The sequence below is a fragment of the Syngnathus scovelli genome, chromosome 5, assembly GCF_024217435.2.
Source record: "Syngnathus scovelli strain Florida chromosome 5, RoL_Ssco_1.2, whole genome shotgun sequence".
Classification (NCBI taxonomy): domain Eukaryota; kingdom Metazoa; phylum Chordata; class Actinopteri; order Syngnathiformes; family Syngnathidae; genus Syngnathus; species Syngnathus scovelli.
In genome coordinates, this window is record NC_090851.1 from 14153012 (window position 1) to 14180270 (window position 27259).

The 27259-nt window shown below is 46.4% G+C and overlaps 1 protein-coding gene and 1 long non-coding RNA gene across 2 annotated transcripts; both read left to right on the forward strand.

Moving 5' to 3' along the window:
• The first annotated feature begins 2235 nt into the window (after nucleotides 1-2235).
• On the forward strand, nucleotides 2236-4109 carry LOC125968849 (piggyBac transposable element-derived protein 3-like). The gene is made up of 2 exons (XM_049720302.1): nucleotides 2236-2245; nucleotides 2503-4109. The coding sequence occupies exons 1-2, from the start codon at nucleotides 2236-2238 to the stop codon at nucleotides 4107-4109; spliced, it is 1617 nt and encodes a 538-aa protein (XP_049576259.1).
• Nucleotides 4110-9471: 5362 nt separating this feature from the next.
• Nucleotides 9472-19675, forward strand: LOC137840323 (uncharacterized). Its single transcript, XR_011086892.1, has 2 exons — nucleotides 9472-10039; nucleotides 18305-19675. It is a non-coding gene; the product is annotated as an uncharacterized lncRNA (long non-coding RNA).
• Nucleotides 19676-27259: the final 7584 nt, after the last annotated feature.

The following is a 27259-nucleotide window of genomic DNA, read 5'->3' on the forward strand; positions in this document are numbered from 1 at the left end:
TGTACCGGGCCTGTCCCGCTGGCGGGAGACACATGGGATGACCCAGGACAAAATGAAGAGATTAGGTCTCTCAATTGGCCTGGGATTGCCTTGGGATCCCTCGGGATGAGCTGGGAAGTCTGGGTTTCCTTGCTGCCCTCGCGACACTGATCGCGTATAAGCGGTAGAAAATGGATAGATGGATTGACATCATGTAAATTTCCAAAACAGTAGTGTTGTCAAAATGAATCTGTCATGTGCTGGCGCCACCTGCGACACGACCACGCCCCCCTGTCAGTGGAATGGCCGCCGCCTGCCATGGGCTCATGGACAGCGCTATATCAGCGCCGCCAGCGCAGACCCGAGTGTCAGTCTGTCCCGTGATGCTGCTTCGCTCATCAGTCCCTGAGAAACTGACTCGCTTAACAATTTGGAGATCCCGCAGAATTGCTTGTCCACCCCAGCCAGATCGCCGCTCCAGCGCCAGCTATTCCCATCATCCCCCCCACAATAAATTCTCTGTCGCTACGCACTTGGGTGTACTGTCTGATCCCTTACAGAATCAAATAATTAAATACCTATTGCAACAAAATTATTGGTCTGTAAAACATGACAAGTAGATTGCATGTGTCAGAAAAGCTGCTTTATATGCAATTCGTCACCAGAGACTTATTAAGCTGTGTTTTTTGTTTGACACTTAATAGGTACCCTTTGAACCTTTAGACTAATATTATTTAATTGGCCTAAAAAAAACTTGGGGATACATGTTGAGGAAACAGCAGCTTGCCATGTCCTTGCCACTATTAGTTTCTTCTCACTAAAGGGAAATGTGCTTTCGGGAGTTTGCAAACATATTTTAAGGTTGTGTTAAACTTATAATCATATTAATATTTAGTATTGGAGTGCTCGTGTGGATTGGTGGGTGGCGAAGAATGTGCAGGCAAACTGCATGAACTTGTTTTCTTCGAAGTGTTGTGGAATAGGCCCGGATAGGGAGTACCGGAGGAGACCACCTCAAGGTCGGTGAGGAACGAGAACAACAGCACGTCTATGTGGCCGGGCTTCGAGGGGAAAACCCAACCGCCTGACCTCAGTGACACCTGGACGGGGAGGAGATGGCCATCGACCAATCATCTCACAATATTTTGCATGCTTTAATATTCATATTGTGTTTCTTTAAAACTGGGCAACCCGGAAGAATGTGTCGTCTTTTGGTGGTCACAAAAACGCACGGGTTTTAGTGTGAGGGACCCGAGACCCAGGCCTGTATTAGTGCGCTTTGTCAGGAATAAACAATTGGTAAATTTGGTCTGATTGATCTACTGGTCTTCTCTTTGACAGAACGAACTCGCAAAATTGTTAGGTGCGCCAGTGTGTGGATTAGGACATAGCAATTTATGTGTTAAGTGTTGATCGCAATTTGGAGTCAGATCAATAACTAGAATCCGTAACCTAACATTACCAAAGAATTCTGATACAAACAATGAGCTTTTATGTCATATTGATGTTGAATTGACATCAGATGCCCATCGGGTGACCATTTTATTAAAATCATAGCAAATATAGAATATAAATTAAAATCTTGATCTCTTGAAACATTCATATTTTGTTCTCAAATCCAATTTTTTTATTTGATTTTGATTTGATTTCGTTCATTTTGGCAAGTACAACACACTTATTCCAACTTTTTTACATAACTTGTCTAAAAGGGAATCGTGTTAAAGCAATTCTGCTTATCTAATCCCTTCCCGATTACAACCAAGGTTTCACTGCCAGACATAAAATCTACATTACTAAAGTACTAATTATAATACTACCATAATCATGTCAAGAAAGAAACAAAAAAAATTAAATTTGACCAGGACAACATATGATTTGAATACAGCAATAACAAATAGAATTTTATTTGAACACAGCAACAATTTGAATACAACAATAACAAACTTACATTCTTCACCAAAAATAAAGAAATGGCTTTACTGTTCCAGCAGTATTTTGAAGGGGAGAGTGTGTAAGTTTTCCATTCTCTAGCAACTTTATAGCCTCCATGTGCCCGTTTCTGCCCATAGTCTATATATAGACGCCCCAATTTCCATAACATCTGGCGCCCTCAAATGACGACCAACATTCGCGCCGATTGTATCAGGTTATAACCAGTCTTTCACCTGTCGAAAACGGAATCGCCGCCATCTGCCCAGTGTATGAGTCAGTCGTGCTAGGTGATCGAAGCCGGACAGTTGCGATTCACGATGGAACATGATCAAAGGTAAGCTCCGGGATATTATGATAGAATCGACATAGGGGCGTGAAACTTTTAGGGAACAACTATCATATAATGGTTATTGACTGATGTGATTGTTGTGATGATTCGCCCTGACGTATTTCCTCCATGTATTATTTTACGCAAAACATCTATATATAGACTATGGGCGTCTACGCGTACAAAATCGGTGCTGGATGTCCTCGATGCAATCGAAGATGAAGACGCAGCTGTGGCTGAAATCTTCATTGCTCCCCCCGCAGTCAGTGTGGAGTCTGATGAAGACAGCGGCGAGGAAGACGGCGGAGGAATGATCGATAATCTCTCGGGACGGCAGCTTTGTGCTCCCGCCGTGGCGGTCCTCGCCGACGGACGTGTGATCGGAGATAATGATGGCGACACGGAAGAAGAAGAGCCCCAACAGGCCTCCACCTCGAAGAAACGAGCGAAGAAACGCTCGCAAAAAGATGGGGTGGAGTACAAATGGACCAACAGTAAAAAGCGCCTGACAAAATTCCCGGACGCCAGCCCTCTCGCCGCCCCCACGATTGTCGTCGGAAAGAGCGCAAATCAGAAGCTGGACTTCTTACTTTCTGATGTATATCCTCACCTTGTTCGAGAGACCATCAAGTATGCGGCGGTGACTGACTCCAACTTCCAGCTCACCATCGGAGAATTGAAGCGCGTGTTGGGGATCTTGCTGCTCTCGGGGTACCACTCTCTCCCCAGTCGCCGACACTACTGGAGCACAGATGAAGATCTCCAGTGCGCCCTCGTTGCTGGGGCCATATCACGCAACAGGTTCGAGGAGATCATCCGCTACATTCACTGCGCCGACAACGCGCACCTGAACCTCAGCGACCGGATGACAAAGTTGCGTCCCATGATGGACATCCTCAACGCTCGGTTCGGGGAGGCGTATCCAATGGACTGCAATATTGATTTGGACGAGGCAATGATCGAATATTTTGGAAGACACGGATGCAAGCAAGCAATCCGAAACAAGCCGGTGCGGTTCGGCTTCAAGGCCTGGTGCCTGAACAGTAGGACCAGCGGCTTCCTGCTCCGCTTTGACATCTACCAGGGGGCGAGTGGAGATGCCTCTGAAGTGGAACGCAAGTTCGGCAAGGGCGGTGGCACGCTCCTTCGACTTCTGGACGACCTCCCCGATGCTGTGCGTGCACTTCCACTACGCGTCTACATCGACAACTATTTCACCGGCCTCCCGCTAGTTGCAGAGCTGCGCAGGCGGGGCTACGCTTGCACGGGGACGATCCGAGAAAACCGCATCCCGCGCTCCTGCCCGATCACAGGTCAGAAAGCTATGAAGAACAAGCCGCGTGGTGCCGTGTCTGTCGTGTACGACACGGCAAACAAGATTGCGCTCACTCGGTGGAAGGATAACGCCGTGGTCACCATCGCCTCCACCCTCGCCGCCGAGCATCCTCTGCAGAAGGCGTCACGCTGGTCAGCGAAGGAGAAGAAGAGGGTGGCAGTGGACCAGCCATTTGTTGTCCAGCTGTACAACCGCAGCATGGGCGGCACGGACCGCGCCGACCAGAGCATCGGGCTCTACCGCATCAACATGCGTCGAAAGAAGTGGCGGTGGCCGATATTCACTTGGATGCTGGACGCGGCCGTCTTCAACGCATGGGTGCTGCACCGGCTGGATGAGCATAGCGGGATGTCTCTGCTGGACTTCCGACGCGAGGTGGCCCGAACTCTGCTTGCAGCACCAGGCGTCACTCGAGCTCGGAGAGTGGGCAGACCACGCCTGTGCGCAGTTGCCGATGACTCACGCTTCGACGGCATGGAGCACTGGCCAGAAGTGGCGGAGCAAGCTCCAAGTGCCGCGTGGCACTGTGCATGAAGTGCTCCCGTGGTTACCACCAGCCGGAACAGAATGTCTGACCACTGATCCGTTTTCTGACCGGAAGTGGCGGCGCAAGGCTGAACAAATCACGGCCGTCCACTGCGTTTATGGTACCGCAATCTTCAGTCCACTGCGTTTATTGTACCATGGTTTTGTACCGTTTTCACAGAAAGTTTGTTGCCAATAAATACAGCTGTGAAAGCCAACTTGTGTTCATAGAAACTTCGGCATTTTCTTACGACTGGTCCCCATACCCCATACAGATGGCCGCTGTTGACTGGAGGCGTTGCACATGCATGCCCATTGAAAATTGCGGAAATGGTCCCTTTCATGTTGCAGACAGCTGTTACGTGTAAAACACAACTAACTCCGAACATTCAAATAAATTACATCACGTACTTGTAAATCGTCAGAATGCTCCGATTTTTGTGCACGTATTAGCCCATAGTCTATATATAGATGCCGCATATCTCGTGTACGCGACGTCATAAACAAAAAAGCGTGGCGTATTCGTACTTAGGGACACCTAAGGACCCAGAAAATATGCACCTTTTAAGAAAAAAAAATTTGGGCAGATCTTAAACATACCGTATTTTCCGGACTATAAGTCGCTCCGGAGTATAAGTCGCACCAGCCATAAAATGCCCCAAAAAGTGAAAAAAAAAACATATATAAGTCGCGCCGGAGTATAAGTCGCATTTTGGGGGCAATTTATTCGACAAAATCCCACACCAAAAACAGTCATGAACGAGCAACAACAGGCTAAACGATAGCAACAACAGGCTAAACGATAGGTATGCTAACGTGACAAACACAAACAAAGAGCTGAGAACGGGCGTGACGTAACATATAGAGTGATTAAGGACAACTATTACATGAATAACATGTTTATAAAACCATCGGTGTTACTCCAACTCATTAAATCCATCGATCGTTCAATACGATAGCAACAGGCTAAACGATAGGTATGCTAACGTGACATACACAAACGAGGAGCTGAGAACAAGCCTGACGTAACATATAGAGTGATTTAGGACAACTATTACATAAATAACATGATTATAAAACCATCGGTGTCACTCCAATTCATTAAATCCATCGATCGTTCGATACGATAGCAACAGGCTAAACGATAGGTATGCTAACATGACAAACACAAACGAAGAGCTGAGAATGGGCCTGACGTAACATATAGAGTTATTAAAGAAAACGATTACATGAATAACACGTTTATAAAATCATCTGTGTCACTCCAATTCATTAAATCCATCGATTGTTCTTTGTCAACAATGGGTGCGCGCGGCTGAGGGCGCTTACACTTCAAAATATTCCACAGGCTCATATAACGATAGATAAACTATATTTCAAATAACTATAATATAAGCAATAATATTATCAAACCAACCGTGCACTTTAAATCCATTAAATCCATCGATCAAATTCCTCGTCCTTTGTCAACATCGCCACGCGTGCGCCCTGACGTCAGCCTCGTCTTTATTCCACAGATCTAGTATATAACTACTATATTGTAGTGTTAACAAAGTACAAGGATAGACGTGGGTTTGGCAAACAGCTCTTTATTAAACAAAAAAAAAAAAACGCGTGGACTTCCAGACACGAGAGCTACATGGCATAGGACTGGGCGTGCGTAATGGCCATGTCCGAGCCCCATGCACCGTTCGCGGACACCGAGCGCCGGCCCCCGACTCAGTAGAGTAGGACCGGGCTTGCGTAAAAGCCATAATAGTTTTTCAAACCTTCTATGTCACTCCAAATCCTTAATTCCTTCAAACTCTTTGTCCTCCGTGTCACTTAGAAATGATCACCGCTAATGATGCTGGTAGTCCTTACGTGGGTACGTTTGTCTTTTATGTAAACAACCGCCGCGCCGCGCCGCGCCACGCCGCGCCACTGACGTCACTTGAAATAGTAATCCCTTGGTACATCACGGTGAAGGAATGAGGTCGAAATACAAAAAGTCCTGCCTCGCTACAAAAACAGATATGCTCAAACCTCATTGAATAAAGTACATAAGCAGACAAGTATATTCACATATTAAATAAATAAATAAATAAATAAAAGAAACATTTTAAGCATATAATTATACCTACACACCAAATCAATAAAGAAGACATAACTAGACATTTTTGATAAGTGGTGATGAGAAAGGTTTTTATAACTTTATGATCTGATATATTTCTGAGGACTTTGAAATAACAAATGGCTTTTGATATATTGCCTAAATAGCTTAATGACCCTTAAGGCACTGTGGAATGCATGCCTGATGTTTTTTCTCTGAGTCATGGACACAGCCAGAGTCGTCTTGACCGTTCAATACTTGATTTTATCTTATGTTTTGACTAATGCTAGACGCCAGTTTTTGATTACGACTGAACGTTCTGCACAGAGGGAAATATTTTGGCCTAACAAAGAAAAGATACGGTTGGAAACATGATTAAACTAAGAATATAATGACGTAAGCAAAGACATGAAGTATCAAAACCACAAACTTTACATAGTCAGGTAAGAGCAATAGATTAATGATGTCACAGCCAAAAGCTAACATAAATTCGCACAAGATGACACAATTGGAAGAATGAGGTACGATAGTGTATGTCCAAGATTGGAGGAGAATTTTCACAGGAAGGTCACGTGGAGATAAAACCAGCAGGTGCCAGAAGGAGCCACCCGAGAACTCGGCCAAAGATGATCGCCAAGGCCGAGAGACGGGATGGAAGACAACAGCCCCCTCCACACACACACACACCAACAGCCCCCCACCTACACACCGAATCGCCCATAACCAGCACCACTCCCATGGAAGCAGACTCTCCTTCGAACTTGCCCCACCCCGAAGACTCATCGCCCATCAATCCCGGTCCACAATGTGCTACTGAATATAAAACTGATCTAACAACCTTGGACTTTGCCTTTTCTGAATGGAGACTTTCCGCTCTTGAAGGGCCCAGCGCTGTATTGTACTTTCCTGAAAACAGAGCTTTTTGAACAAGAATTGTGATTGAACTCAACCAATCTGTCTAAGTCTAATTTCTGCTTCAGTGTCTTTGCATTTTCCTATAAATCTGAAGAAATCAAACGAGCACGCAGTGAGTAAATTGGATAACAGGTGATTGGCAAAGGCTTTTGCCGTGAGGCGCAGATAATGCGCTCCCTAAATTGTCAACAAAATCCAACAACGGTTCTCCAAACTTTCTTTCTGCTGCTCGATTACTGTTTTCAGCTGCATATTTTACAACTTGAAGTTTGTAACCTGCAAAATATTTCTTTTTGGTGCCATTTTTCTTAAGTTGATGAGTCACGGCCAACGGTGAAATTTAGAGCGCCCTCATCCAGTTTCGTCTGAAAATATATATTTTTTCAGATGTATTTTTTTGTTTTGTTTATTTGGTTGTTTTATCAAAGTCAAAGTCTGCTTTATTGTCGATTTTTTTTCATATACCAAGACACACAAAGAGATTGAAATTACGTTCCCACTATCCCTCGGTGAGATAGTACACATGCATACAAGCAATACAAAAAAACCAAGAAGGCACAAATAATGAATAAATAAGAGTGTTGAATAAAGGATAAATAAACAAATAATAATAAATAATAATAATAAATATAAGAGGAGCAAAAATGGAGCAAGTGTACATACAGCAGACAGTGGACTTGGATATGGTGCTTTAAAGTGTTAATTGGTTTATTTGATGTTTTCTCTATTTTTTATGTTTTGAATATGTTCAAGATAAAGATATAAAAGCACGTGAAGTGATCAACTATACTAAAAATAACATGGGAAGTGGTCAACTATACTTGTAAGTAAGTGATGTCTTAATGATCAAGTAAAAAATTGTGAAAAAAAACATATAAGTCGCTCCTGAGTATAAGTCCCCCCCCCACCCAAACTATGAAAAAAAACGCGATTTATAGTCCGGAAATTACGGTACTTTTTTTGAAGTAATTCCCAGTTTTTAAACTCACGGTCTCATCACCAAATGTAAATAAATAAAACATTTAAATAAAATAGTAAGTTGAAGTATATCTGTATCTGAGCTAAGTTTGTTTTGCATGAGGAAAACAAATGCTTGCAGTTTGATTTTATTAAAATCCCAATATATATAGTACGTATAGTACGTATAGTATATATATATATATATATATATATATATATATATATATATATATATATATATATATATATATATATATATATATTGCGGCGGCTCGGTGGCGCACTGGGTAGCACGTACGCCTCACAGTTAGGAGGGTGCGGGTTCGATTCCACCTCCGGCCCTCCCTGTGTGGAGTTTGCATGTTCTCCCCGGGCCCGCGTGGGTTTTCTCCGGGCACTCCGGTTTCCTCCCACATTCCAAAAACATGCTTGGTAGGCTGATTGAAGACTCCAAATTGTCCCTAGGTGTGAGTGTGAGTGCGATTGGTTGTCTGTCTCTGTGTGCCCTGCGATTGGCTGGCAACCAATTCAGGGTGTCCCCCGCCTACTGCCCGATGACGGCTGGGATAGGCTCCAGCACGCCCGCGACCCCCGTGGGGACTAAGCGGTTCAGAAAATGGATGGATGGATGGATATATATATATTGATGTACAGCTGCCATAATTCTCTCTTAAATAGCTGACACTGGTAGGAGGAAGTGTTCCTAGGCTTATTATTTATTTAAGAGAACTGGCCTGAACTCACATCTCATCTGTGAGGGAACAAATGATTAATAGGAGTCTCACGAGCCCCCTCCAGAATTGAGGACAGAGGTAAAAGGATGGAAGGCTGATAGACTTGCTGAGATAGAAGGAAAAGTGATAACAGAGGATAATAATCAGACGCTCTTATACTGTTGGAAGTAGTAAGGTCTTAACATGCAAAGCAGAATGCAGCTGATTTATATACTGTCCATTTCATGTGGCAGTGGTATCAGAATAAATCGCAGAACAGAAAGCGGTAACCAATAAAAAGATAAGGGAGGCATGTAAGGGTGGAGCATAAAAGAAGGGGTACTGCAACTTGTCTTACAAGTGTAACCTCTACTCCACTGATGTCAAACTCAAGGCCTGGGGGGCCAGAACCGGCCTGCCACATCATTTTATGTGGCCCGCAAATGCAAATCATGCGTCAGCTCAATGTTTCTTGTTAAACTACCCAAACTGTAAAATGTCGTCTAATTAACAGCGAGATATTACAATGATTGCTTTTGTAACAATACCACTTTCAAAATAAATTCAATTTTTTTTTATTTTATTTTTTTTACCGGATTCTATTCTGTGTATGGGATAATCTGCGTGCCCAGCCATTTCTATTTAAGTCAGTGATGGTCCCACGAGGGAAACCACAACTGTTAGCGTTTTCAGGTTAGTTTGATCCTATGATTATGTTGGAATGTAGACTGTAATGATTAAATCAATCTTGTCTTGCCCTCACAATGTAATGATTAAATCAATCACGTCTTGCCTGTTTCCCACAACAGTGTAAAACACCCCCTGCTCTGATCTTATCAGAGGCCGGGGGTTCACCAAACCTGTCCACTCACCCCCACTCTGTTCCTCCTAATAAATATGCCCTTGCAGGGAGGAGACTTTTAGACTTCATTCGATAATCGCTGTTCAGACAGCGACGAATGGACTCTCCACCTGCAGGTGTCTAAAAGAACTTGCTTGTCTCCTGTTTTGGTTCTTGCAAAATAAGTTGGAGTGAGCAAATCTCTAACATTTTGGTGCCGAAACCCGGGATCCTCATACCCACCATCTGACCGGCGAAGGAGGATGTGCTGCATTGTCGACAAGCCAGCGTCCATTAGGAGGACCTGGAAAAGAAAGTCCTGGGAAGAGAATTCTTCGCTGGGCCAGCATCTTAGGTCTGCCTTCGTCTGACAGAGGTGGATTGACGGGATCCGGCGGTGCAACGAACCAGGGGACAAGTAAGTTAAAGCGCTAAAGATACGGCTTTGGTTTGTCCGAGCTATGAGATACGGCTTTGGTTTGTCCGAGCTATGAGATACGGCTTTGGTTTGTCCGAGCTATGAGATTCGGCTTTGGTTTGTCCGAGCTATGAGATTCGGCTTTGGTTTGTCCGAGCTATGAGATTCGGCTTTGGTTTATCCGAGCTATGAGATACGGCTTTGGTTTGTCCGAGCCATGAGGCCTAAAAAAAAAGCGCTGGAGTTTGTGTGATTGAGTGTGTGACTGGTAGGATAAATTGACTAAGAAGCGGTTCTAGCATTGATCCACGGCAATAATACAGGCTAGTAATTTGTTGAAAGGTCAATTTGTAAGGGAACGGACAGTACAGCCAAGTGCGTAGCGACGGACTTTATTGGAGAAGGGGATGATGGGAACAGCGGGCGCTGGAGCGGCGATCGGGCTGGAGAGGACAAACGATTCTGCGGGGGTTCCAAGTAGTCAAGCGGGTCCGTAGCTTCGGGACTGATGAGCAAGGCAGCATCAAGGGACAGACTGACACTCAGGTCTGCGCTGGCGGCGCTGATATAGTGCTGTCCATGAGCCCGTGGCAGGTGACGGCGATTCCATTGACAGGGGGGCGTGGTCCTGTCGCCGGTGGCACCAGCACGTGACAGAACCCCCCCCACAAGGGACGGCTCCCGACGTCCCCAGGAACCAAAAACAAAACAAAAAAAACAAAAAAGGAAGGCAATTCCCCGGGCGACCAGGTGGGGGGGTCAGCACACCGCCGAAACGTCCGACACCTCGCCAGACGCAGGATCGACGGACGCGGGAGCAGAAGACCCCGGTACCGGCGGGCAAGACCTCCCCTCGTCCCTCCTCGGGCGCCCGCGCCGAGGACCCGGTTGGTCCGGATGGCAGCGATGGAACTCCGTGATGAGCGAACGGTCGAGTATCCAGCGGCTCGGAACCCAGGAGCGGTGCGCGTCGTCATAACCCTCCCAGTCCACGAGGTATTGGAGACCACGACCGCGCCGCCGCGATCGGAGCAGGGAGCGGACAGCGTAAGCCGGGCCCCCCACAACGAGCTGGGGCGGCGGCGGCGGAACGGGCGCCGGCGCCAACGCGCTCTCATGGATGGGCCGCACACGGGACACGTGGAACGTGGGGTGAACCTTCATGGACTCTGGAAGGAGAAGACGGACTGCGGCCGGGCCAATCACCTTCTGAATAGGGAACGGTCCAACAAAGCGGGGCGCCAGTTTGCGGGATCCTGCTCGCAGCGGCAAATCCCGCGTCGAGAGCCACACACGCTGCCCCACTCTGTACTCCGGAGCCGGTGTCCGGTGCTTGTTCGCCTGGCGGGCGTAGCCTGAAACAGAGCGGAGAAGAGTGACCCGGGCCCTCGCCCAGGCGCGATGACAACGGCGGACACAAGCCTGGGCCGACGGGCACGCCGCACCACGCTCCTGGTGGGCGAACAAGGGTGGCTGGTACCCGAAGACGCAGTGGAAAGGCGAAAGACCAGTAGCCGAGCTGGGGAGGGAATTGTGAGCGTACTCTACCCAGGGAAGCTGTTGGACCCACCCGCGCTGGTCCCCGGCGGCCATGCATCGGAGAGACCTGCCCAGTTCCTGGTTCAGGCGCTCCGCTTGACCGTTGGACTGAGGGTGAAACCCCGAGGAGAGGCTGGCCGTGGCGCCGAGGAGTCGGCAGAACTCCGTCCAGAAGGTGGAAGCGAATTGAGGTCCTCGGTCTGACACGATGTCCTGTGGGAGACCGTGGTGGCGAAACACCTCCCGCACCATGATGGACGCCGTCTGCTTCGCAGATGGGAGCTTAGGCAGAGGGATGAAATGCGTCATTTTGCTAAAACGGTCCACCACCGTGAGGACCACCGTGTTTCCCTCAGAGGGGGGGAGGCCCGTGACAAAGTCGATCGACAGGTGAGACCAGGGACGCTGGGGGACCGGCAAGGGTTGAAGCAGCCCGGCCGGAGGACGAGTAGACGTCTTGTAGCGGTTACAAATTGAGCAGGCTCTGACGTAATCGCTGGTGTCCACTTGCCAGGTGGGCCACCAGAAACGCTGTGCCACCACGTACCTCGTGCGTGCCGCGCCGGGATGACAGGCCAGGCGTGAGTCGTGCGCCCATTGCAGCACGGACGACCGCAGACCTTCAGGGACGAACAGGCGACCCTCCGGGCAGTTGCTGGGGCCGGGTTGATCGCGTGAAGCGGCTTCCACTTGGCGTTCGATCTCCCATGTAAGAGCCGCCACCCGAACTGAGCTCGGGAGGATAGTGGGAGGCGGACCCTGTCCCTCCTCCCCCCCAGGAAACAAACGCGACAGGGCGTCCGCCTTCGCGTTACGGGAACCCGGTCTATAGGAAAGAGAGAACTCAAACCGGTCAAAGAACAGAGCCCACCGTGCTTGTCTTGCGTTCAGCCTCTTGGCCGATCGCAGATACTCCAAGTTGCGGTGGTCGGTCCAGACGATGAACGGAGTGGTGGCGCCCTCCAGCCAATGCCGCCACTCCTCCAAGGCCAACTTGACGGCGAGGAGCTCCCGATTCCCGATGTCATAGTTTCGTTCCGAGGCCGACAGACGGCGAGAAAAGAAGGCGCACGGGTGGAGGCGATCGTCTTGGTGGCTACGTTGAGACAGCACCACCCCGACACCCACGTTCGAGGCGTCCACCTCTACCACGAACTGTCTGTCGGGATCGGGAACCCTGAGGATGGGAGCGGATGTGAACCTCCTCTTAAGCTCCTGAAATGCCCGTTCTGCCCGTTCCGTCCATTTGTACGGGGAGGCGGGGCTGGTAAGGGAGGTGAGGGGCGCGGCCACTGTGCTGTATCCACGGATAAAACGGCGATAAAAGTTCGCGAACCCTAAGAACTGTTGCAGTCGCTTGCGTGTTTCGGGAACAGGCCATGACGTGACCGCTTGCACCTTCCCAGGGTCCATCTCGATGGATCCCTCACGCACCACATAGCCGAGGAATTTGACAGAGGAGGCGTGGAACTCGCACTTCTCCGCCTTCACGTAGAGCGAATTCTCAAGGAGACGGCGCAGCACCGCCCGTACATGCTTGATGTGCTCAGGGAGCGAGCGTGAGAAAATGAGGATGTCGTCTAAATAAACGAACACAAATTTGTCCAGCATGTCTCGTAGCACGTCATTAATCAGTGACTGGAAAACCGCTGGGGCGTTGGTGAGCCCAAACGGAACCACCAAGTACTCGTAGTGTCCGCTCGGGGTGTTGAAAGCCGTCTTCCACTCGTCTCCCTCCCGGATGCGGATTAGGTGGTAGGCGTTGCGAAGATCCAGCTTGGTGAAAATGGTGGCTCCCTGAAGGCTCTCGAAGGCGGAAGACAGAAGAGGCAGAGGGTATCGGTTCTTCACAGTGATCTCATTTAGTCCCCGGTAGTCGATACACGGGCGTAGCGTGCCCTCCTTCTTCTTCACGAAGAAGAACCCCGCTCCCGCAGGTGAAGAGGACGGTCGTATGATACCGGCTGCCAGGGACTCCCGGATGTATTCCTCCATAGCCCGGCGCTCAGGAGCGGACAGGGAGTAGACGCGTCCCTTGGGAGGGAAGGTGCCGGGTAACAGCTCGATAGTGCAGTCGTAGGACCGGTGTGGAGGAAGAGAAGTGGCCCTGGCTTTACTAAAAACCTCCTTGAGCTCGTGATAAAACGCTGGGACATTGGGGATGTCGGGACTGTACCTCGGCGGGGCTCTGCTGAGTGGGCTGGTGGCCGCCCTCAGGCACGCCTGATGGCAGCGTTCGCTCCACTGCCGAACAACCCCCACCTCCCAGTCCAGCACCGGGTTGTGCTGCCGCAACCAAGGGTGCCCCAGTATGAGCTGCTGTCCTGGGAGGGAGAGAAGAAAAAACTGGATGGTCTCGTGGTGATTGCCCGAGAGCAGTAACTTAATTGGTTCCGTCACGAAAGCCACCTCGCCGATCAGACGGCCATCAATGGCACGTGCGGGAATAGACGGGCTCAGAGGGAGGAAGCCGACACCCCACTTGCGTGCCAGGCTAATGTCCATGATGTTCCCCTCCGCGCCGGAATCCACCAAGGCCGCCACGTTCTGGTCGCCCGCCGCGAGCTGGACGCGTGCCTGTAGCGTGAGCGTGCTGGGGCTGGGAGAGCCGGTGCTGGTCGAGCTCACGCGGATCCCCCGACGCCGCGTGAGCTCCGGCCTCTTTAACGGGCACCCCGCTACCCGATGGCCCCCCTCCCCACAGTAAAAACACAAGCCCAGTGAGGGGCGTCGACGGTGCTCCTCCGAGGGAACCCGAGCCCCTCCCAGATCCATGGGCTCGGCGGGTGGTGTGGTTGGCGGGTCCCCAGCAGACGGAGGAATGTGACCACACGGGTTTCGCGGGGACCTCCTCTCCCGATCGCGCCGCCGCGTCTGGATCCGCCGGTCTACTCGGGCCGCCAAGTCCATCGCGCCCCTCAGGGTTCGCGGGCGATCGTACGCAACCAGTCCATCTTTCATGTACTCAGCGAGTCCGTTTAGGAAGGTGCTAACGAGCGCCGGCGTGTTCCATCCGCTGCTGCCGGCCAACGTCTGGAACTTAAGGGCGTACTCTGCGACCGATCGGCTACCTTGACGCAGCGTCGCCAGTTCCTCGGCGGCGTCCTCGGCGGCGGATCCCAGGTCGAACAGGCGGAGCAATTCCTCCGCGAAGGCGTCGAAGGAATCGCAAGCCGGGGCCATCCTTTCATATTCGGCCAGGCCCCACAGCCGCGCCTCGCCCGTGAGGTGGGTTAGGACGAACCCGACCTTGGCTGATTCCGACGAAAACGTGATTGGCTGGAGGCTGAACATTATGCGGCAGTTCGTCACGAATGCCCTCACGTGCTTGGGATCGCCGTTAAACTTCTCGATGTTGCCAAGGCGGGGCTCCGGGACGTCCACGAGCGTCCTGGCCTCGGCAGACGAGCGGTGCGGGGGTACCGTGACAGCCGGGGACGCAGCCACCGACAGTCTCTGGAGGGCTTGGGCCATCTCCTGCTGCTGTAGCTGTTGCTGCTGACCAACCTTGATCAGGTGCCGGATGTCGGCAGAGAGGCTGCTGACGGCGGTCTCGGCTCGCTCCAGTCGACTCAATGCCGTCTCGTCGTTCGCTGGCTGCATAGCGTTGGTCAGTCTGTACTGTAAGGGAACGGACAGTACAGCCAAGTGCGTAGCGACGGACTTTATTGGAGAAGGGGATGATGGGAACAGCGGGCGCTGGAGCGGCGATCGGGCTGGAGAGGACAAACGATTCTGCGGGGGTTCCAAGTAGTCAAGCGGGTCCGTAGCTTCGGGACTGATGAGCAAGGCAGCATCAAGGGACAGACTGACACTCAGGTCTGCGCTGGCGGCGCTGATATAGTGCTGTCCATGAGCCCGTGGCAGGTGACGGCGATTCCATTGACAGGGGGGCGTGGTCCTGTCGCCGGTGGCACCAGCACGTGACACAATTTAAACCTGCATTGAGGATCCTCAAAGACATAATTAAATAAATAAGTAATAAATAAGTAATAATAATAATAATATTTTTGAGAAAATAAATTGTATAACCTAAAATTACTAGAATTAAGATGGGAAATAAAAACGGTAAATCTCTACCTCTTGACGGAGATGAGAAGTACATAGCGAGTAGATTTCTTAATTGTATGCAATATATGCCGAAGTGGAAGAAAAAGTATGGAGTAGAAGGGAAGTTGAGAGTTGAAGTGTGGAAGATAGTAGTTGATGTTTTAGAAGAGAGTGTGGATAGAAAGAAAAATGGACTGAAAAAGAAAAGAAAAGAGAGTGAATTGGATTGTGCTAAAATGTGGTTGAAAGCTTCACAAGAAAGAAGAGAACAAATCCAAAAGACAAAAGATAGAAAGTTGAAAAGTGATGAGGCCGCCATTCAATTGAGATTTGAAAAAGAATTCTGGGTACATAGTGGCATCCCATTCAATGATGCAGATGAGAGTGCTTATCAACAACAGCTTAAAAATGCGCTCCTCACTAATTTCCGCCCTGAAATAGGCAACTGGGTGAGGAAACATTTGGTGGAAGTGGATGTTGCAAGTGTGACAACAACTATGCAATGGGCCAGACATGCTGAAAAGGTGATCAAAAAAGGCAAAAGTTCTGATGTATTTCATCTAGATAATGATGATGATGAACTAGATGAAGATACAACAGTCTTCTTCCAAGGGTCCCAGCTAGGCAGAGGGAGAGGTAGAGGCCAACAAGGTCGCAGGCCGCCATATAATTCAAAACCCCCACGAGATTCTGACAACTGTTGGAACTGTGGGAGACGAGGACACTTCACACGAGAGTGTCGTTTTGCAAAACAATATCAATCAAAGGGTGGAGGAAAGAGCAGAGGAGAAGCCAAATTTTTAGCATGACAAGCTTCCTCCTCTTTGACCGCTTATGCTCATACAGAGAAAGAAAGAATAGATGCCCATATGACAGCAAAACATGTCATTGTCAGATTATTAGAATTTTTTTTAGATTATTAGAAATCCTGTCCATCCAAGAAGTGTGACAATGCTGTTTGTATGCCCAAATTACAAATGACTAGAGCTCAAATTGTGTTACACTGAAGTTAAAATATGCAAATCAAGTGGTAAAGAAATGCAACTTGCTTCTAGAAAATAAATAAATAAAATTAGAATGTGCTGTCCTCGTGTGCATGGGAGGGACCAGCTCATGATCGACCACAGGAAATGGCCAGCCTGTGACGAATCATTGGTGCTGGGAACTACCTTTTGCGTGCGAGAGCTGTGCATGTGTGTGCGTATGTTAAAATGATGAACATTGGCTAAAGTTTTAGTATAAAAAAAAAAAAAAAAAAATTTTTGCTAGACTGTGGTCTATCCAATTTGCACCGCAGAACAGAAATGATTTTGAAAGATAAAAATGAGAGGAAAAAGAGAGAAATCTGTTTGCAAGCAGAAACTAATCCACATTAGTGCATGTTAAGTGTCGAGCCCACATGAGAAATTCGAAGAAAAAAAAAAAAAAATGACAGAACATGCTTTCAGGAATTGGAAGAAGCTAAATTGTGAATTTAAGATTTTGCAATGCTACATTTAATAGGAATAATTGATTGGTTGTGTTATAAGATTATGCAAAATTCTAATTGCAAGCTAAATCTGAGCGATTGAGTTCTTCAAATTTAAAAACAAAGAAAAATTCAGATTAATTTGCCAATTGTTTGTTTTAGTTGAGTTTTTTTTTTGAATTGGTGGATTGTTCTACCAGGAAACCTGAGTTGAAAGTGATATATGAGTGTTGTGTGGTGAGCTTGGATGAATTGGGACCGATGTGATAGGAAGACTCCTTTTTGGAGACTGTGTGAGATACATATGATGAGCATTGATGAATGATTGCCTGAATGAAAGGTTGAATGGTTGAAGTCGTTGGCGACTACTATGGAAAATTAGTAGAGCGACTTTGATGAAAGAGTGATTTTGAGCAGGTTGAATGTTAGAAAGAAACACGTAGCTTTTGGATTGATAATTAACTAGAAAAAAAAAAATGGAGAACCAGTAACACATGTAGAAGATGTGTGAACTGAGAAATTAAGAAGCGTTTTGGAAAGAAAGTCAAACTAAATGATGATGAAATCATATGTAGTACTACAAAACTTTACTACATATGGATTCTCTAAATCATACAATTGAGTAAAATAAAACATACGTTTTGATTTGTATTCAAATTTCTAAGATTCTTGTGATAAACAATGAGAAAACGATTGAAAAGTAACTAAAGAAACTACAACAAAGTGAAAATGTCTAATCATTTGCTAGCTGAGTCGCTCCCCATTCGGGGAGGCCATCCATTTACTTGCTAAGCTAGTTGTCAAAACAGGGGCAAGATTAGAGAATGGCATCTATAAATGACCTACCCTACCAAAGAACCTATGCAAATGGGCAGCAATATTGAGCCATGGTGCGCGTCACATGGCTCAAGAGGAGGGATAGTGGGGCAGGTCAGTCAGCTTTATACAACATATGGATTTGATTCATATTCAAAATATTTTCAAAACAAAACAAACATTTTTTTTTTTGTAGAGCTTGTTTCAAAAAAAAAAAAAAAAAAAAAAAAAAAGAAACTCCTATTTGCCAGTTAAATGGGCACTACAATTGACTACGAGAGTTGCAAGCAACAGATGAAGAGCAGTCCTGGGCAGATTATCTAATCAGGACGCTCAAACTGAAAGATGTGTCCAATGCAAATTTACTGCCGCCTGATCTCTCCCCCTCACAGGTGGACAACCCTCAGGTTCACTGTGAGAGCTCACACACAGGAGGCGTGCTATGCGTGTTCGAAACTCCCCCCTTCCTCCACGCAAGTTCGCTTGGAGGCCAGAGCAATGAATGTCACTGAAGCGAAACGTATGGCATCCATGGGAGGAGTTGGATATCAACGCCGAGCAGTCACAATCAGTGATGCCGACCCATCCCACTCTGGACTTGCAGACGGTGCCTATGATGAACACTTCTGGGCAAATCTCAATGTGACTGTTAAAGGACGAACAATACCACAAGTGGCCTACACAGAGAGACCAGCTGGAGTGAATTACACATGTTACATCCAAGGTAACAAGACCCACGTCTGCATTAACGACGACTGCTCTCCAGGAGGAAACTGGATGGGAGCTCTGGACATCACCGATGAGTGTCAAGATAAGAGAGCCATTTCAGGTGGTGAGGGCTCTCCAACCAACATGGCTACACCATCAAACGGAACATACTTCATACAGAATGGCTGGTGGCTTTGTGGTCACAAGGTTTATCCGATGCTGCCCGCCAACTGGACAGGAGTGTGTGCACCAGTGTGGGTGACAGACCACACCTACAGGATATGACATCATCAGCTGACAGGAGCACGCAACCATTCTGGACTCGACGCAGAGCAGTTGCAACCTTTGACCCTCATGACCCTGTCTGGGGTGCGAACGTTCCAGATGACCATAAAGTATGGTCCGTCGGAGACAAAGTTGTCCTTGCGCTCTTCCCTCAGATGTACTGTTTCTGTGTTTTTCTTTTTCTTTTTTATTGATAGCATTCTGGTCGCCTGTGGCAACGGGGCCGTGTAAGAATTTTCCTGCTAATGACATCTGGCCAGCAGGTTTTTCGCTTACACAATAAGTTTGATCTGGGGTGTTGAGGTAATGCCTCATCTTCACTGGAAAGTGTTGCTATCATTGTTTGTTGTTTTTATTTTTACCATTCTACTTTCTTCATTATACGTATATATGTTTTTTTTCTTGCTTATCGTTGTTGTTTGGGGTGGCATAATCATATGATAAATCAGGAGGGAGATGTTAGGGTTTTCAGGTTAGTTTGATCCTATGATTATGTTGGAATGTAGACTGCAATGATTAAATCAATCTTGTCTTGCCCTCACAATGTAATGATTAAATCAATCACGTCTTGCCTGTTTCCCACAACAGTGTAAAACACCCCCTGCTCTGATCTTATCAGAGGCCGGGGGTTCACCAAACCTGTCCACTCACCCCCACTCTGTTCCTCCTAATAAATATGCCCTTGCAGGGAGGAGACTTTTAGACTTCATTCGATAATCGCTGTTCAGACAGCGACGAATGGACTCTCCACCTGCAGGTGTCTAAAAGAACTTGCTTGTCTCCTGTTTTGGTTCTTGCAAAATAAGTTGGAGTGAGCAAATCTCTAACAACAACTACGTTGTGGCCCACAACAAAAGTGAGTCGTACACCCCTGCTCTACTCTATACGACGGAAGATAAACCAATGTAAAGCATACAGCATCCACGACAGAGTTCAGAATAATTTGTAGTCTGTTAATAATATTGGTGGGGAGCTGAAAGATTTGTTGCTATAATAGATGCCGGAAGTGACAAAAGAGTGAACCAGAGTTTCAGTGCGAGATCCTCTGATAGTAGGTTTAGATATTCTTACAGTGACTGCCCAGAGACTGCCATTTTCAATTTCTTCAATGTGCTACATTTTTTTTTTTTTTATTCCTCTGCACTTCAATTGGTGCATTGGGTCTTACGCTGCATAGAGTGACATCATGGATAGTCAAAATGGATTTGTGTGTTTGGAGCACTTCAGACTGAAAAGCACTCTGTCCAAATTGGATATGAAACTACCCCCTGGATATGGTTTCAATTCGTCTTGCAAAAATTTCATGTACTATGTGACTGTTCATAGGCCATTTTCTATCTGGATGGGCTAAACATCTCATTTTGGCTGGCTGGCTTGCTCGCTGAACGCAGTCTTTGAATTGCTTGGAGTTTGATCCTGGTCTATCGGGAAGGGTCGCTGTTTCCACTGTCTTAGTCAATCCCCGCCAGCCACCTGGGTCTCCACAAAGATCCTGTTCAAAATAGAGCACTCACCCCACACACATACCCAACACGAGAGATAGCAGCTCCTGATATGTGCAAAACACCAGTAAGCACAGTTTACATTTCAAAATACGGCCAGGGCCCCGACAGTGGTATAAGCTACCTAATGTAAAAGATTGTTTGTGTTGTAGGTAGATTTGATAGTATTTGCGAGGGAAAATGTTGGAGCGCACCACATCTCCATAACAAATTGTAAAGTGATTTTAAATTAATAATGATGATTAATAATGATGATAAATTGGAAGCGTTAGTGGAAGATGAACAAAGATGTTACTTAATTACAGAAAAGCAATCGGTCACTCCAATAATTCCGAAGCCAGTACCAATACGCACGTAAAAGCCATTTTTCTTTCAACTTGTCACGGTTGCACATTGTATGTAGAATACAAATTATTATGCAGCTAAAAAAATGGCTCCGGGAGAGGCCAGCACTCGGTAATTGTCCCGTTGGGCTGAAAATGACCCGGATGCAATAAAATGTAGAGTTTTAAGAATGTTGTTTGTCATGGGTGACAGGCTCAAAGACAACACTTAAATCATTCAAAATGAAAAATAAAAAAGTTCCAAAATTGTATTACAATACATCTGGGTATTATTTTTTGTTTTTGTAAAGTTCACACAAGCAATAAAGCTCTGATCTCCATGGAGCCTTTTGGCTGTGCCTCTTCATTATGGTTTTGCAATATTAAATGACACAAATTAATTCGTAGCAATTTGTTTCTACGTTGATAAATCACATGCAATGTGCTAAATTAATCTTTTTGCATATCCTCCTCCCATAACAAGCAAAAGGAGCTGCACGTCAATATAGCGTGTTTGGGAGACTGCACAATCCTGGGTGCATGACGATTTGTAGTATCATTTGTGAATAAAATTGTTGTGAGTACACCTCTACAGAGGAGCTGATGCTTCTTGCAATGAGAGAGACTCTGCCACTTACTGTAGTGGATGTGCAATTACACTCTATTTTGATATGGCAAAAAAATACCCAGATTCCCTGGGGTCACAAGCCCCCTTGAGAAGGACTATTTTACAGGGTCTTTAAGATATGACTGGATATTTTTTTGTCAGAAAGTCATCTCTTTTCCCTACTAACTCATGGTGAGCAATCGACATTAAAAGTACACTCTTCTGAAAGTACAGAAAGTGTTAGACTACAGGCTTTGACCCCATCATGTGGTAATGAGGTCCGTTGAGTCATTAACCCATACATTTAAATAACAATCAATATTAATAGGTTAATAATGACCCAAAGTAATTATACATACAGTGAACTAGCCTGAAAGAGCTGGATGTATGACCGTATAAAGGAATCACTACACATTGTAGGTGCATTCAAAGACGAGTCTAGTTCCACTCCAAAACACTTTTTAAGGTGATGAGTCTTTCTATAAACTGTTGTTGCCACAATGTTTTCTGTGTCCATGTTTATGTTCCATGCCATTTTAGTTGATTTTTGATTTGATTTTGTTTATTTCGGCAAGTACAACACACTTATTACGACTTCATTTCACATTCTGTTTGACATGACTTGTCGAAAAGGGAAGCAGGTTGAAGCAATTCTGCTTATCTAGTCCCGTCTTGATTCCAACTAAGGTTTCACTGCCAGACACACAATCTACATTACTACAGTACTACGCATAATACTACCATAATCATGAAAAGAGAGCAACAAAAGAAAACAGAAATTTGACCAGCATAACATATGCTTTGAATATCGCAATATCAAATAAAGTGGAAGTTTGAATATGATTTGAATACAGCAATGATTTGAATACAGCAATAACAAATAAACTGGAGGTTTGAATACATAATAGAGTTGAATACAGCATAAAATTGGAAGTTTGCATAACAACTGATATCAATTTGTTTTGAATACAGCCATGCCAAGTTTATTTAGTGATAATATGTTTTAACAGTTTGATTTGAATACAAGAATGACAGTTTAATCAATTTCGAGAGCGTTTGAGTCATAATCCTGAAGGCACTCCGGGCATCGTCCCCAGCATCAGGTGGCACCTGCACTGACCGATCACACAGCGAATTGTCTCCTATGCTGGCTTCTTATAGCTTGACCATTTTTTTTATTGAGTTCAGACATCTCAAGACGGTATTGCCACCATCTGGCCTTTCTGCTCTCAGGCCTCAGGTTGCTTTCCAAGGCTGGACTTCGTTCCTTTCAGCTCATTTTACAGGTGCAACCCCATGAGAGTCAACATCGAGTGGAGATAGTCTTGTCGATTGCACCGAAAACCCAGTTTAGGTGATCCATAGGTTATCATACAGTTGGGGAGGTGCTTGTTCCTGCCGCTAGGAGATCTGCTCCCGGTGCGCCCTCAAGAGTGCAACTCCCTCTCATTTATGTATTACACGCTAAGTAATTCAACATTCCACCCCTGGTTTATGTATTTTGGTATCAGCGTTTGACAACAGTGTTGAACAGTTTTTGTAACATTTGCACACAAATGTGCGTAATTCTGCAGTTTCCCTCATTTCTTCCCCTTTGGCCATATTTTTTCCATAACCTTGGGCTTCAAACTCAACTTCCTTTGACATATTGCATTACAGATTAAGAAGTCTGTGAAAAGGCAATTGGTTGGTGACTAATACAAGGTGTGCCCCACAGCTTGGATAGGTTGCAGTTCACTCCCAATTCCAAGACTCCCGAACTTCACCAAGGAGGAGACTGTTTTGCTTGTCAGAGAGATCAAAGCATGTATAGTGTGTAGTATATGCGTATACTGTATACTGCAGGGACACCTCCACGAGCAGATGATGCTAATTTAGCTTGAGGGCAAGTCACAACTATTGAGAATGATTCTTCCCTTGGATCATTGACAACCGTGGCCCAGAATCGGAAGGAGTTCAATGTTAGATGGAAAGCCAAGTGTGAACTAACTGAACTCTGCAAGAAGCAGCGTTCCACCTCCATTCTCAGCCTAGTTTTTCTTGTGACTGTAATGCAGTGTGTTATCAGCCACTGTTGTAATTGGCAGCCGTTGTTGCAGCCACCCTTCCAAGGCGTTTTCTTCAAAGACCGTAGATTGAACTGGCCAGGATGGAAGAATATGTGCAGATCTCTGGAAATTAGCCGACACATGTCACCAGACAGTTGACATCACAAATCACGCAGATGTTAAAGGAATGGTCCCTCTTACGATTCAGAATGTGAAAATTTGGTATGCGTCACTTTATGAGTGTTTTTGTATGATCAATCGTGCCCAGAACCCCGGGGAAATCACGTTTTTCAAGGAAACCATGTTAAGTTGACAGCTGGGTCTCCAATGGCAATGGGAGTTGTATATGTTCATTTGCATTTCCGACCAGACTACAAGAAACTACGACTGAAAAGACCCGGTATTAAACAAGGAAGGGCTGCAACAACGAATCAATATAAAAAAAATATATATATATATATATATATATATATATATATATATATATATATATATATATATATATATATATATATATATATATATATATATATATATCAGGGCTGTGGACTCGGATTTGGTCGGACTCGGTCATTTTTGCTGGACTCGGACTCGGTGAGTCCGACAATAAAAAAAAATACGTTCAATTTTATTTTCATCATGCTGCTGAGAATGCGCGTAGGAATACTGTCCACAGCCCTGCTTACGATCAATGCGGCCACGTTGAGTTGCACTTAGGCTAATGTTTACATTATGTACCAATGTCAAGGACGATTATGTCACCCAGCTTATATCATTGATGTGTTTCGATAGTTGTGGGGTCGTCACTAATTATTTGTTAGATAAATGTCTGCGCTATAATGGTGTAATTAATGATTAAAAAATATTATCTTACATGTCCTGTGTTTCAGAGTGGTTATTTAATTGGGCGCGAGAGTGTGTGTTTTCAAGCGTTTTGCCTCATGCCAATGGCACTCAGGGCTAAGGGTGGGCTTCAATGACTATTTTTGTAAAGCCACGCATTTAATACCATGTCAAATAATATATTAAAGTGTAGGTTATGTTCCAATGTATCCACTTCTATCGGTTAAATTGTCAACCGTACATTTATGACTACGCCATGAGTGATCTACGTTATGAACCAGCACAATTCCGGTAGGGCAGGGAAAATGTTATCGATCCGACGTCCGATTGTAACGTCGCCTCACTTTTACATCCGCGCTCTCAGCAAGGGATCCTATATAAGCCGAACCAGCCAGTGTGGAAGCAGTTGCGTTCGTTCTGGTAGATTTTGATCTAAATTAGCCTTGAATAAAGACTAAGCAGTCACATGAATTAACAGAAAAAATGGACAGCCGGACTCGGACTCGGTGGTCAAGAGGCCGGACTCGGAGCAAAAATCCGACCGAGTCCACAGCCCTGATATATATATATATATATAAAAAAATAAATAAAAAAACTTTTCCTCACCCCCTGTGGGTGGTCTCTTTTTCCCTTCAAGCTCGGGTCCTCTACCAGAGGCCTGGGAGCTTGAGGGTTCTACGCAGTATCTTTGCTGTTCCTAGTACTGCACTTTTCTGGACTGAGATGTCAGATGTTTTTCCTGGGATCTGTTTCAGCCACTCCTCCAGTTTGGGGGTTACTGCCCCTAGTGCTCCAATGACCACAGGTACCACTGAAGTCTTAACTCTCCAGGTCTTCTCCAGCTCTTCTCTGAGCCCTTGATATTTCTCAAGTTTCTCATGTTCCTTTTTCCTAATGTTACCATCATTTGGGATGGCTATGTCAACCACAACGGCTTTCCTCTGCTCTTTGTCCACCACCACTATGTCCGGTTGGTTCGCCATTACCATTCTGTCTGTCTGGATCTGGAAGTCCCAGAGGATCTTGGCTTGGTCATTCTCTACCACCTTTGGAGGTGTTTCCCACTTGGATCTTGGGACTTCCAGTCCATACTCTGCACAGATGTTCCTGTACACTATTCCAGCTACTTGGTTATGGCGCTCCATGTATGCTTTACCTGCCAGCATCTTACACCCTGCAGTTATGTGCTGGATTGTCTCAGGATCTTCTTTGCACAATCTACACCTGGGGTCTTGTCTGGTGTGGTAGATTTGGGCCTCTATTGCTCTGGTGCTCAAGGCCTGTTCTTGTGCAGCCAGGATCAGTGCCTCTGTGCTGTCCTTCAGACCAGCTCTTTCTAGCCATTGGTAGGATTTCTGGATATCAGCTACTTCAGCTATGTTTCGGTGGTACATCCCATGTAGGGGCTTGTCCTCCCATGATGGTCCCTCCAGCACCTCATCTTCCTTTGAGACAATGGGCATCAAAGGAAGATGAGGTGCTGGAGGGACCATCATAGGAGGACAAGCCCCTACATGGGATGTACCACCGAAACATAGCTGAAGTAGCTGATATCCAGAAATCCTACCAATGGCTAGAAAGAGCTGGTCTGAAGGACAACACAGAGGCACTGATCCTGGCTGCACAAGAACAGGCCTTGAGCACCAGAGCAATAGAGGCCCAAATCTACCACACCAGACAAGACCCCAGGTGTAGATTGTGCAAAGAAGGTCCTGAGACCTTAATCCTTAAACCTTAATTAGGGTAATCAGGTACCCTGCAGGAATCATACGGTGGCCAAAGGAAGATATACAGACCACAGATATATATATATATATATATATATATATATATATATATATATATATATATATATGCTGGAAACAAATTGATTCGTTGTGGTTGTATTGTGCAACCAATGCGTCACCCACCATGGCCGTGTGACACCAGTTGAGCAGTCACCGGTCAATGCCTAAAGAAGCCCAGCAATGGAGTAGGTCACAACAGAATCCTATTTTATTCAGTTTAGAAGTGAGACAATTTAATGTTAGTCTCTGTGTCCAGTTTGACAAGTATGACAAGTTCATTAAATGTAAGTACCGTATTTTTCGGACTATAAGTCACGTTTTTTTTTCATAGTTTGGGTGGGGAGGCGACTTATACTCAGGAGCAACTTATATACGTAATTATTCACAAATTTTTACTTGATCATTAACATATTACTGACTTTGTCATGCTGTCATGTGTCGTCCGGGTCATTTCCTGTTTTATTGTGATTTTCCTCTCGTTCCAGTCAGTGTGTCCTTCCCCTGTGCGTCCGGTCACGTGAACCCCTGATTCCAAGTGTGTGCACCTGCGTCAATGACCAACTGTCTTCACCTGTGTTCCCCTCCTGTGTCCACATAACCCGCGTCTTTCCTAGTATCCAGTGCCAATGCGTCTTGCCTTGTCAGAACACTAGCGATCACGAAACCCTCGAGTTCCATGTAGAAGCCTTGTTTGAGCGACTTTGATCACCGATGTTAACTTGGTTACATCGCTACCTTGTTTTTGTATTTCCCTCGGTTCGAGGCGCTTTGATTTCCCCTTTTTCTCCCTCGGTTCGAATCGCCTTTGTTTTCCTTTTTTTCCCTCCTAGTGAGGCGTTTTTTGTTCGACTGTCAGTGGAGACAATAAAAGCCTTTTTGGACATTGAACTCTCTGCATTCGAGTCCTCTCCCTGCTCTGCGCCTGACATTACGCACTGGCCAGACATGGACTCGGCAGAGACAGCGCAGCTGGTCGCCCAAGTACGCTCCCAGACTTCGCAACTGGGCCAACAGCAGAAGCAGGTAGACGCTCTGAGTGTTGGCGTTCAGGAACTGGTAAAGAACCAGGAAGGCTTCAGGGAGGCGGTGGCCGCCCAGGTGGATTCGCTGAGTCGTCAGATGCAAGACGTCCTCGCTCTGCTGACCACGGGGCGAACTGCGACGCCCTGTTCCACAGCGGCGCCCCCTGTGGACCACCCGGCGCCCGCGCCTCTGGCGAGGGGAATCAGACTGGCTTCCCCGGA